At 41.9% G+C, this 11,819-nt stretch overlaps 3 protein-coding genes across 4 annotated transcripts in view; 2 read left to right on the forward strand and 1 right to left on the reverse strand.

Annotated features, from left to right (window-relative positions):
- Positions 1 to 6,285, forward strand: part of zgc:173742 (DNA topoisomerase I, mitochondrial) — a 31,543-nt gene extending 25,258 nt beyond the window's left edge. Inside the window, exons 16-20 of the mRNA XM_047596895.1 lie at positions 3,668 to 3,782; positions 4,354 to 4,481; positions 4,654 to 4,754; positions 5,242 to 5,391; positions 5,892 to 6,285. Of these exons, the coding sequence (XP_047452851.1) occupies positions 3,668 to 3,782; positions 4,354 to 4,481; positions 4,654 to 4,754; positions 5,242 to 5,391; positions 5,892 to 5,994 (597 nt within the window). The 3' untranslated portion in view covers positions 5,995 to 6,285. The remainder of the gene's footprint in view (positions 1 to 3,667; positions 3,783 to 4,353; positions 4,482 to 4,653; positions 4,755 to 5,241; positions 5,392 to 5,891) is intronic.
- Positions 6,286 to 6,656: 371 nt separating this feature from the next.
- hsbp1b (heat shock factor binding protein 1b) lies at positions 6,657 to 9,446 on the reverse strand. Its single transcript, XM_047596896.1, has 4 exons — positions 9,241 to 9,446; positions 7,816 to 7,882; positions 7,504 to 7,630; positions 6,657 to 7,160 (listed from the first exon to the last, which is right to left on the reverse strand). The coding sequence occupies exons 1-3, from the start codon at positions 9,283 to 9,285 to the stop codon at positions 7,509 to 7,511; spliced, it is 234 nt and encodes a 77-aa protein (XP_047452852.1). The 5' UTR covers positions 9,286 to 9,446; the 3' UTR covers positions 6,657 to 7,160; positions 7,504 to 7,508.
- Positions 9,447 to 10,362: 916 nt separating this feature from the next.
- Positions 10,363 to 11,819, forward strand: part of si:dkey-246g23.2 (solute carrier family 66 member 2) — a 50,185-nt gene continuing 48,728 nt past the window's right edge. Inside the window, exons 1-3 of one of the 2 annotated variants that reach the window (XM_047597184.1) lie at positions 10,363 to 10,663; positions 11,542 to 11,608; positions 11,694 to 11,778. The gene's annotated coding sequence lies outside the window, so the exon portion shown is untranslated. The remainder of the gene's footprint in view (positions 10,664 to 11,541; positions 11,609 to 11,693; positions 11,779 to 11,819) is intronic. The other variant, XM_047597183.1, reaches the window with a different exon arrangement.

An 11,819-nucleotide genomic window follows, 5' to 3' on the forward strand; every position in this document is an offset into this window, starting at 1 on the left:
TTATCTTCTTCGACCCGCTATACGTTTTATAGGTGCAATATTTGAGGAAGTCGTAGAACAGCAGAGTGAAAGCAAAATAGAAAAATAGAATTACTTTTCTCCCTTTCTTTTCCTTGGGACAAAAAGGTGCGGGGGAGGAAAAGCGGGGACTAAATTGCGCGCTGTGAGAGATGAGATTGAATGAGGATGAGCCATTGGTGGGGAGAGATGAAAGGGGTAAAGTGAGGAGAAGGGGGGAGAATATTGGAAGCGCGGGGGTGTGGGAGGGAGGGAGGGGTGGCGACTGAAAGCAGAAAAAGGACTTTCAAAAGGGAGAAGGGATGGACTCTGGCAGATAAAAAAATGAAACTGCGCGAGCGAGAATGGACGGCGAACATGCTGGGCGGATGAATTTCCACACATAAAAGTCTGGCATCCTCTCAACCTCTTGCTCTTAGCTGCAGGCAGCAAGGCCGCACAGACTCCACCGGTCTCCTGTACGGTTCATCTACCTCAGGAGCATGTGAGGCTTCTTAGGCAGCAGCCAGTCTTAATGAAGCCACGCTGTTTGTCTGTTTGAGAAATATAACCGAGGGTAACAGGTTGTCCTTGTTGAGGAAGTGTATTCAGACTTACTTGATGTGTGTCTTCTTCTAGTGGCGGACAGGTTGGTACTCCAGCAGCTCAGGACCTTGGGTTAAGAGCCCAGACTGCAGTGAAATGCCTTCTTTTGTGATGAAGAGATACATGGTTTTACACGCACCATAAGAGTGTCCACCTTGGAGGAATGAATCTAATGAAAGGGAGGGAGAATATTAAAAGGGCCGGCCATGTGTTGGTAAATTAAGACTGACAATTTAGAGTAGTGGTGGGGTGGTGGTGGTGGTGGGGCAGATGAAGAGACAGAGCGATTGAAGGAAGGGAGCGTGGTGCCTCTGCTCTCTGGCGTGTAAGGAAATGTCAGTGTGTGTTGGAGGTGGAATGGTAATGGCTTCTCGGGGCAGGACTGATTGACACCTGGAAAGGCCAGGGCACCGAGAGTGTGGGGGGAGGGAGGGGGGGGGGGGCTGTGGAGAAGTAGATGGAGAGGTCGCAAAGTGACAACCGGTCCAGGTAAGGGGTGGTTAAGAGTGCGAAGGTGCGCGGCATGGCTAGAAAATGGTAGGGGTGGGGGTGTGCAGGCGAAACAAAAAAAAAAAGACATGAAGAAGAAAATGGGGAGGAAAGGGGGTGGCAGGTGAGTGGCAATTAGGATGTGCAGCTACTGTATTTGTACTTCAGCCGGTGGTGGAAGATGTTGAAAATTATTACTATTCTTATTATTAAGCAAGGTCCTGCAGTCTCCATGGTCTTAAGGTTTTCTTGAAACAGAATTATTCGGTATGCGATGTAGTTCAGGCAAATGAAAAGTTTAAGGTTGTTCCATATGGCCACATAAAAGGCTGCCCTTGGAGAGACGGCACAGAATTGATTTGAATTTATTTGATATGACATGTTGATGACTCGCCTTGTACTTGATCACCATCTCCATTTGGCTCTTGGCTCAAACATGTTTGTGTTGTGTTGCTCAGGACTTTGGAGCCGACTGATCGGAGCAGATTGGTCTTTTTGGGGGTGGGGCGTCCTCCCCAGCTCTGTTTTTACAAAAAGCACAAAAAAAAAGTAAGGGAAACAGAAAAGCACTCTGCAAGCTGTTCATGTGGAGTAGATGGGTCCAATACACCTGTTTACACTTGGCTGTGAACATCATGATGTTCATAAAGCACAAATCAGTCAGCCACAACATTAAAACCACTGACAGGAGAAGTGAAGAACATCTCGTGACAATTCAGCGTTCTTCTGGGAAACATCTGGACCGGGCATTAATTAAATGTTTTTCAGTGGTAAGATGAGTTGCACCTTAAATAAACCATCTCCTTCTTCACATAGATTACCTAAAAGTGAACAGTAATTAGTATTTGGATTTCTCTCTTTGTTTGTTTTTAGAGCTTAGAGAGTTCACTCCTTTCTATCTGGGCTCAGATCTACATCTGGCCACAAAGTGCCAGTGTGAAATACAGTCGGTGGAGATTTTATATTAGAGTGCACAAAACACAGAATGCTGGGTCAACATGGTACGAGTCTGAAACTTCTGGATCCAATTCAATGCTGTACGTTCATTGCACTGCATAACATTTCAGAAATGGTGAAGGAGAGATGGTGTCACGCTGATATGAAACTTCAAAATGTTTCCCTGTGTTTTCTGAGTGCGCACACAGACTCAACACAAACCTGAGGTTTGAGCTTCTGATCTGAGCTAAAAATGCAGGTATTCATCAGGCTTGTCTGGCAGAATCCTCCCCAGACTGCATATGATTAAAGCAACCGCGCGCGCAGTCTGAAGTTTCACATTAACCGTAACCTCTTAGTTATTTATTTAACTTCATCTTAGTCAAATAAATTAAATTACCACCTGCAGTGCAGCGTTATCCCTGTGAGCCGCTTTATTTGGCACATTTCATTATTTTCCCTCCCCTCTGTTCTATCCCTTCCTCCATCTACCAGAAGATTCTTTTTTTTTTTTTTTTTGTGACAGGGAACACACAAATTGGATCCAGTGAAAATGAAAACCAGATCATGATAGCTGGTTCAGAATGGCACCAGTCAGTACTTCCAGCATCCGTTTCCACTGCCACAAATAGCAGTATGTTAATGAGGAAGTCCAGTATGTTTGCGTCTCGTATTATGGAGAGGAAATTAGGGCTGCAATGATGGCAGATTGCAATAACGCCTTAGGAGATGACACGGAGGACGTACACAAACCCGCGCGGATTTGTGTGCACACAAACGCGCCACGCCAGGGGAGTTGGGGGGTGAGAGAGCCATCATACTTTCCCCTCAGACTTGCAGAGTCCTTCATTAACATTGCAGGGGCAGAGTTAGGTAGCTCATTAGCAAGGAAAGCACAGCGGCGACTGTGTACGTGTAAATGTGTATAGCTGCGTGCGCTCCGGCACTCGCATGCACACATACAGTACGTATACGTGGAGATGCGCCCCTCATTTTTGATTTTAATGGGCTCCTGCAGCTAGAGACGCATGCATATTGATGGTGGCCCCAGACAGCCGGGTCCTGACCCCCGCTCTGATTAAACTGGACATCAGAGTCGTTATTTTAGAATTCATCTGATTTATTTTCATCTCCAGGATCCTAGTCGCCGAGTTATATCACATCACACAGTAGTTAAAATCTACTTTTTGTGTCTTTCCGCATGTTTGCATCTCGTATTAGTGTGGGCACAGCCGGCATGTGTTTGTGTTTTTTTTTGTTTTTTTTTTGCTTTGCCACCAGTGTGTGTTTGTGTGTGTGACCTTAAGCTGTTAACACCGTTTTCATCTGGGATGTTCTATTGGAAATACTGTTATTTGACAGGAGCTAATGGCTGGCTAACCATCGCCTGTGACGACTCGTAACTTGTTGTAATATCTACAGAAATGTCAGAGGGGAAATGTGATCTTTTTAATCTCCCTGCTCAAACGGATGATGGTGATAATGACGGCAGGGATGATAGTTTGTGTTTTACTTGTTAAATTACGCTCTGGACTTTAAACGATGCGGTGCCACAATGCCACCTAGTGGCGGAGGACGTTTGGTGATTTTGTTGAGAGTGACGGTTTAGTGATTTGTGTCTTCCCGTCTCCCACTGCAGACAGCCCTTCTGAACAAACATCTCAGTTCCCTAATGCCCGGGTTGACTGCGAAGGTTTTCAGGACGTACAACGCCTCCATCACCCTGCAGGAGCAGCTCAAAAAGCTCACGAACAGTAAGACACGCACATTAAATTCCCAATTCTTTACTCATTACCTGGCTCCTTATGTGTCAAAGTCTCACGATAAATCTGTCACAGTTCAGACAATTTTATTTTTAGCTCGCTTGATTTAAGATACCCCGATGTCAGTCAGCTTTCTTCAGCTATGGCAGAGAGTACATTATCACTGTACCCAGCACTGTGCGCCTCCGCCTCACTCTTATCAGGGGCCCATTGGCTGCCTCTGCCGCCGTTTCTCATTCAGAGATAGAAGTGTCACGCTCCTTCTCATTTCTGGGTTACCACAGAGAGCCAATAATGCAATGCTGACATGTGGTTGCAGAGTGTGTGTGTGTGCGCTGAGTGAACCCCAGGAGGTGTAAATGAAGCTAATGGGTATCTGAAATGAAATGGAAAAATGTAATTGTCTGTGTTGAAGGTTAAGATTCTGCATTGTAGATGGCAAGTGCTCAGTAATAACACGGGGGACGCCGGCGTGATTTTATCTTTTAATTTTCTGCACATAATTTTCTGTGCTCGGTGGGATTTTTCTGTTTAGAATTAACATTCTGTCACCCCCCGACAGAGTCTGACAATGTGGCGGAGAAAATGCTGTCGTACAACAGGGCCAACAGAGCAGTTGCTATTCTCTGTAACCACCAGCGGGCGCCGCCAAAGACCTTTGAACAATCTATGGCTAACCTTCAGGCCAAGGTAAGGACGGCCTGGCTTAGTTCACTGCTCGTGATATATTAAAGGACGGTGTCGTATGTTTTCACTTTCTTGTCTCACATTGTGTTCACAAATGCCTCCTTTAAAAAGTAACATTTTGTCAGTAAAGTTGTTCCATTGTTTAAGAGCTGGTGTCGATATGTGCTCGTCCCAGATTGACGCCAGGAAGGAGCAGCTGGCCCTCGCTAATACTGAGCTGAAACAGGCCAAGAAGGAGGCCAAGACCAAAGGCAACTCAGACCCGAAGCTGCAGACGTACGTGAAGCAACTATAAGCAAGTGTCAGCAGACTGTATACACACGTGTCAGTTTCTGGATGAATCACAAGCTAAACATTTTGTCACTAACGTTCACTGTCAGCAATAAGCTGTGAGTTGATCTGTGAGAAATAAGATGTTGTAGATGCAGTTGTGTTAGTTGTGGCAAGAGTTCACAGAGAACACTTTCAGGTCAGTTTTACTAATTACAAAGTAAGACCATTTAACGTGATAATTTAAGTCTTGTATTTCAGTAGTAGTGCCAGTCCTTCAATAAGCATTTCTTATGAGATGTTTTATTTTCTGCAGAAAACGTTGTTTTCTCCAGGCTGCACTTTTTGTACTACGACTAGATACGTATCCATTCTTCTTCCACAGTTGTGCCTCGTATCTGTCAGAGTTGACTGTTTGGTGCTATATTATATATATATATATATATATATATATATATATATATATATGTGTGTGTGTTTTGTTTTCTGTCAGGCTGGTGGAGCGGAAGAAGGCAGCAGTGAAGCGCTGTGAAGAGCAGCTGCTGAAGATGGAGGTGCAGGCTACTGACAGGGAAGAGAACAAACAGATTGCTCTGAGTACCTCAAAGCTCAACTACCTGGATCCACGCATCAGCGTGGCCTGGTAAGGGAAAGCTAACATACACACAACAAACATGGTCAAACAAAAACACAGGCATATGTTCATAGTTAAAGTACATCCCAGATCAGGCCGGTCAGGCATAACATTATGACCACCTTCCTAATATTGTGTAGGTCTCCCTTGTGCCTCCAGAACAGTTGTGACTCATAAGAGAATGGACATGGGTCTTCTGAGGGTGTGGTGTCTGGAGACAGGATGTTGTTAGGTTGAGGGGAGGGGCCTCTGTGGATCAGTCCACAGATACTTGGTCTGGTTGAGTGGAACATGTCTAAGAAACATCCACACATGTCCAAAAGCTTCCCAGCAGAACATTGAAACTAAATGATCAATGTTATTTACTTCTCCTGTCAGTGGTTTTAATGTTGTGGCTGATCGGTGTATGTGTCAATAATGTAGACATTTTCTGTATAAACTCTCACAGTAGTCCGATCGGTTTCTTTTTATATTTTCATTTCATTTAATATTTTCTTCCATTTGCTCAGGTGTAAGAACATGGAGGTACCTGTAGAGAAAATCTACAATAAAACCCAACGGGATAAGTTTGCGTGGGCCATCGACATGACAGAGGCAGACTTTGAGTTCTAACTTTAAACCTGTGTAACCACCCCCCCCCCATCAGATGCAATTAAGGAACCATCAACTTTATATCAGATACAGTACTTTAATATTGCAAATATAGTATGTTTATAGGATTATCCGTATTTGTCCTTTGAGACTGTGTCACACGATCAAGCCCCTCCCTCTCGTTGTTTCGTTTACTGCTGTTCATTTCAGTTTCATACTGTTTTGGCACTTTATTTGAAAGATTGCTGTTAATTGGTTTGTACGTTTTGTTTGCATTAAAGGTTTGAATAAAGGTTCCTACTATGCAGTGGAGTGACGGGTGTGGTTACATTTATCGAGAAACTGTTTAAACTGTAAAGACAACATCAGACGTTGGTTTTAATTGACATTTTTGAAAATTATAGAAGATTAATGCCCGATTTCGCTGTGAGCTTAGTTTACCTTTAAGTATAATACTCAATACAGTATAACAACATGAAGCAGGAAAACCATGCAACAGTGAGACGTACCAAATCATATGAATCATAAAATACAATTGTGGCTTTGAGCACCTCTGAGTTGGTAATATGCACTTCCAGTCAAAAGTTTGGACACACCTTCTCATTGAATTCAATGATATCCGTATATATTTTTAAATCCACTCAGCACCTGGCCGAACATTATGCCATACATGACGAACAGCAGTGTATTAAATAACTTTAATAGAAGAAAATCAGAATTGGAATGCGTCCCACACCTCGGTAGTAACAGTGTCATTTATCAAACACTGCAAACTTCAAATCTTCGCTGTGCCCGTGTTGGGATGGTGGTTTTACTGAACCCGTCGGCCTGCGGGATGTACTTCTCAGCACAGGCCGGGGCGACGCCGTCCCCGTTGGCCACCACTGCCTCCAGGGGTCTAACTAATGTGATGCATGTACATAGTGGCAGCGCGACGACCTCCAGGCTGGTGCATCAACTCCATAAGCTGCACGTGAGCACGTCTGAAGGGCAAATCACACTATTCTAGCTTAGAAATAACGTTCAACTCTTCAAGTCATTACATAACTGTAACCGTTTCACAATATTCAATATATAAAAAAGCATTTCACACAACGACACACCAAATCAATAGAAGTCATTTTCGGTATGGAAAAGTCTGCTCCTCTTGCAAAAAAGACCGACTTCACACGTGGTTATTTATGAACCTGTGAGAAAAACAAAAACGAAAAAAATTGGTTGATTAGACATTTCTTATATATATCGTTTTAATTTTCCCCCTCAAACACCCTACTGTTGCACATGTTTGAAATAAAAAATGAATATCTGAACCTGTGTATTATTTGAAAAATGTAATATTACATGCAAAATGATAACGTATATTTATAAATAGGACTAGGCTGAGTTTAATACAGAACACAACATCAATTTGAAAAACGTTAAACCTCTGGTTTAGATTATCAAATCAAGCTTTGTCATTTTCTCATACATACAACATTCTTGAGGAATGTCGATATGAAACCCTAGATGGCTCTACCGCTTCCTTCTTACCTTCATTATGATCCTTGGCCTTCTTTAGCCTTCTCCGGTGGCGCCTCGATCTCTTCAACACCGGCCTGGGTCATCAGGTCAGCGATGTTTTTCTCCAGATCATCGATACGCGTGCTCATCTCGTCAAGTGGAGAATCGGTTAAGGCACATAATTAATTTACAAAACTCATCACGGTACAGAATATCTGTTCGGGTTAGTCCATTTGTCAACGCTTAGATATAAATGGAAATGAGAGAGAATGTGAAATGTACATCTGTTATTTCCTTAAAACCAGAAATGAATTTGAGCATTTTAAACGATTGTCAGGATATTCCTCCCGATGATCTGGTCTGACATGGTCTGGAACTTGTCCTGCATCTGTTGCAGCAGTGTCTGGACCTGTGGAAGAAAACATAAAACATGTAAGAGAGTAGCAGTATTTCAAATTTAATATGAAACTCTAAAGTATGAATTTAAATAATGACATCAGCTGAATGTTCAATGAAATTACATCTTCATCCCAACTCTTAAACCTGTGAGCTACTTTTATTTATTTTTCTAAAGAAAGCAGACGACTGGTAATCTGCTTGTTTCCTTGCCAACAATGAAAACGCTCAGCTGCAACACAGATGACTGAAGGCATCGGTGATTTACTTTAGATTCTGTGTCTTATCTTAGAAACATAAGTGTTACATTTAGTCAAGCTTTGTACTTTCAGTCATCTCTCAAGAAGCGATCTCAAATACAGCGGCACATCTTCACCACATCTATCACCTCTACACTGGCTTCTTATTAAATTAAGGATTGAATTTAGGTTACGGTTCCTCACAGTTAGAGCCCTCTGTGACCAGGCTCATGTGCAAACTGTCCTCAAAAAATCACATCTGTGGCTCTGACATTGATTAAAACATGATGTCCACTGACGCACACTGAAACACCTCACCAAATGCAGACTGTTTAATTGTAATCTTGTGTGTTTAGCTGTTCTGGAGGTTTTAGGCCGTTTTGTTTTTACTTTTGTGACACATTTTGCAAGTTTGCTCTGTGAAAGCTGCTGTCTTTTACTTACTTACATTTCTCCCACCTTGCTATTTCAGGTTTCACTACATGCAACTACGTGGTAGGGGTCAGATGCTAACAAACAAAAAGGTGCTCTAAGGAATGCCTTCCAGCAAATTTAGACATCAGATGCTACAAGAAATGGGAATTAAATCGGAATGAGCGTCATCGGTAGGGTTGAAAAGTTTCTGCTAATACAAAAATGTAAGACTATTCGAATGAATGAGATAAAAATAGATCATGGGAACAAGTAAAAGGTTTTAGGAGGCTGGGCGACGCTCATCTCCATGACAACACACCGCTACTAACCACCATATTATAATAACAAGTTCACATCATATACTATGGAACAATTCAGATTAGTAAAAGCGTCTCAACAAGAGCAGAATTATACTGGAGATTATGTTGGTTAATACTACGCTCGGTTACAATTTGGTGATGTCATTTTCATGAGCCATTGACCATTACATAACGTGATGCAGCTAAACAAAAGCCCGAGGGTCGCGGTTTGATTAAAACTGCTTCAATACACGTAGCTAGCGAACATATTATATAATACATTAAACAAATGGCACGAAACAACTGGGTAAACTCTGCTAGCCCACGATAGCTCGCTTCGTTTAGCATTCCTGTGGTCACTGCTAGCTAAAGCTAAGCTACTGCGGCTAGCGCTAGCCTGCATCTGGACCGCGGCTCACCACGTTAGTGAGGTCCTGCACCGACTTGGGATCCGTCTCAGCCATGTTCGGATGTAAAAGATTCTCTGTGGCGAAGTGGTGCTAAAATTCAAAATGCCGTGTTGATTTTGCTTTTGCTTTCAGTCCTGTGGCCACTCGACATAAACAGCAGCAGTTACTCGTCTTGTGCTGTGCCACCCACCGCACGGTCAGCTGTTCCAAAACGCGAAAAATCTCGCGAGAGTTGGCGATAAATCTTTTTTTTGAATCCCACAAACATCACACATACAACAACATTTTAGCTAAAATATTACCAAAACACAACACCAACTTCTTTTCAGCAGCGGAAGTTGAACAATTAAAATAAATAAAGACTTAAGAGAAAAAAGAAGATAAATAAATAAATACATAATACAATGGGTTTTTACAGCTCAAACGTTTGCAGTAAATTATATAATTTTGTCGTATGGACATTTCCACTTTTTTAAAAAAAAAAATCCACAACAAACAAAACAAAAACAACAACAACAAAAAACAGTTGAAATAAAGAAAGGGGGCCCTTGGCAGATCTGTGTATGTATATAATATGTTGTTATTATAATCAGGTTATTAAGCAAGAGTGGATGCATTTTATTCTTAAGAAATACTGATCATTTGAAAAATATTCAATTAGGCATTGAATATTTTTGAAATGATCAGAAATCAGTGTCTATGGATTTGGAGGACAAGATATCATGGAGACCTTCCCATAAAGTTTAAAATGTTCCACAGTCATAAAATAGGTGCTGCCTTGTTTCTTTATTTTTCTTACATAAATGAAAAATTTCCACAACCAGTTTAAATCTCTTTGCAATAAATTTGTTCGAATGATAAATGTAATTTAGAACTTTCAAGTGGATTTATATAAGTTTGTTCTGATAACTGAAATTTCTGATTTGTTGTAGTCTTTGAGAATAAGTGTACTTATTGCAACATAAGGATGCAGGACATTTACCAGTTATTGTCTCAGAAATTTATTGTTACACTTTTTGTCTAATGGGTCCACGTTATCTATTTTAATCTCATGCAATCTCGCCCAGGGCGTCATTCAAGATAGAACCGCCACTGCAAGTCCACACAGTTTTGTTTACCTCTTATGGTCTCAGGAACACTCTCAGTGGGTGGCTGCATCCCAGCAAACGTCCAGACCGCAGCGACTTAATGCTGCAGAGTGTAACAAAGATAACAATACAATACAATACAACACAAAAACAAAAGTTTGTATCAAACGATCAAATGCGCGTGCACGTGTGCGTGTCTGCGCGCGCAAGATCCTGCACTGAACGAGTTTGGATTTGAAAGTTGGAGCTGCAGGCGCCTGGAGAGTGTTTTTAAAGCTCAAAACACCGTCAGCGTGTGCGGGTTGCGGCTTTATAAACTGCGGGAAAGTGGATGAAAGCGACTGGTAAGTACAGCTGAAAGGTTTTAAACATATATATTTATAAAATATTCTGACATTTATTCGGGTACGTATCCTTCATGGACAGCGATAAACAGTCACAGCCCGTGCACGTAGTAATACGCTCATGAGCTTACTACTCTTGTAGTAAAACGCACAATTTGTCATATTTTTGCATAAATGTTTATCCCAGAGTGGCGGATTGGAGAATACCCATGTGAAACATACTCTGTCTTTTTTATGACAGTGTCACCAGACGTTGTTTCTTTTTGTGCTGCTGCTGTGAGTTGCTCTATCGCCGGGCTGGTAGCCCAAAAATTGATGTGTGAGAGGAAGTTCAGGCATGTTGGCCCAACCCCATGAAGCTATGTCTTGCTTACATAACAGATCTTGTTCTGTTACCAAAACTGGCCCAACGAATTCAGGCTACTATGATGGCTTACAGTCGCCACCAAGGAAGGAAGGAAGGCAGGCAATGTCTGCAGGCGTGTTGCATTGTTAAATCTCTGAATAATGTTTAACTTCTTGTAAAAAAATAAATAGTTATATGGAGTGTGTTAAAGGGCTTCTGCATTCTCTTTGCATTGTTAATAATCATCTACATGACCGAGAAGAGCTGATCTAAGTCATCTCCCTGCTTTACAGCTGAGTTTGTCTCATTTCATCTTCCAGTTGCCTCTGTGCGTCAATCACAACTTTGTCTTTTGTCGTGCTGTAAAATCCCACACGTGCAGCCATTCAACCAGGATTTATTTAGTCACAACTTAAATACCTGGCTGCCTAAGCTATACTGAGTGACCTGTCAGGTGACACGGGATACCAGTATGGAAACAAAGGAGTGCATACTTAAGATGGCCCTCAGCTTCTTTTTTTTTCTTTCCCAGATTTTATGATGAAAACGATACTGAAGTTACTCAATGTCGTACAGCGATTACTAAACGACGGCAACAAGTACGAACAGTCACACCTCATTTACTTCCTGTAATTTTCAGTGTTTGCTCTCAATGTGTAAGTCATGGTTTTGTGTACACACCAGCATATCAGCTGTATGCTGTAAATCAGAGGAGCCACATTCCAAGTCTTTTTTCCAAGGAAGTGTAGAAGATCACATTCTCTCAAAGGTACGCAGTTAAGGTAATCACTATGTTTTTTTAGATTAAGA

This window comes from Mugil cephalus, chromosome 10, assembly GCF_022458985.1.
Source record: "Mugil cephalus isolate CIBA_MC_2020 chromosome 10, CIBA_Mcephalus_1.1, whole genome shotgun sequence".
Taxonomy (NCBI): Eukaryota; Metazoa; Chordata; class Actinopteri; order Mugiliformes; family Mugilidae; genus Mugil; species Mugil cephalus.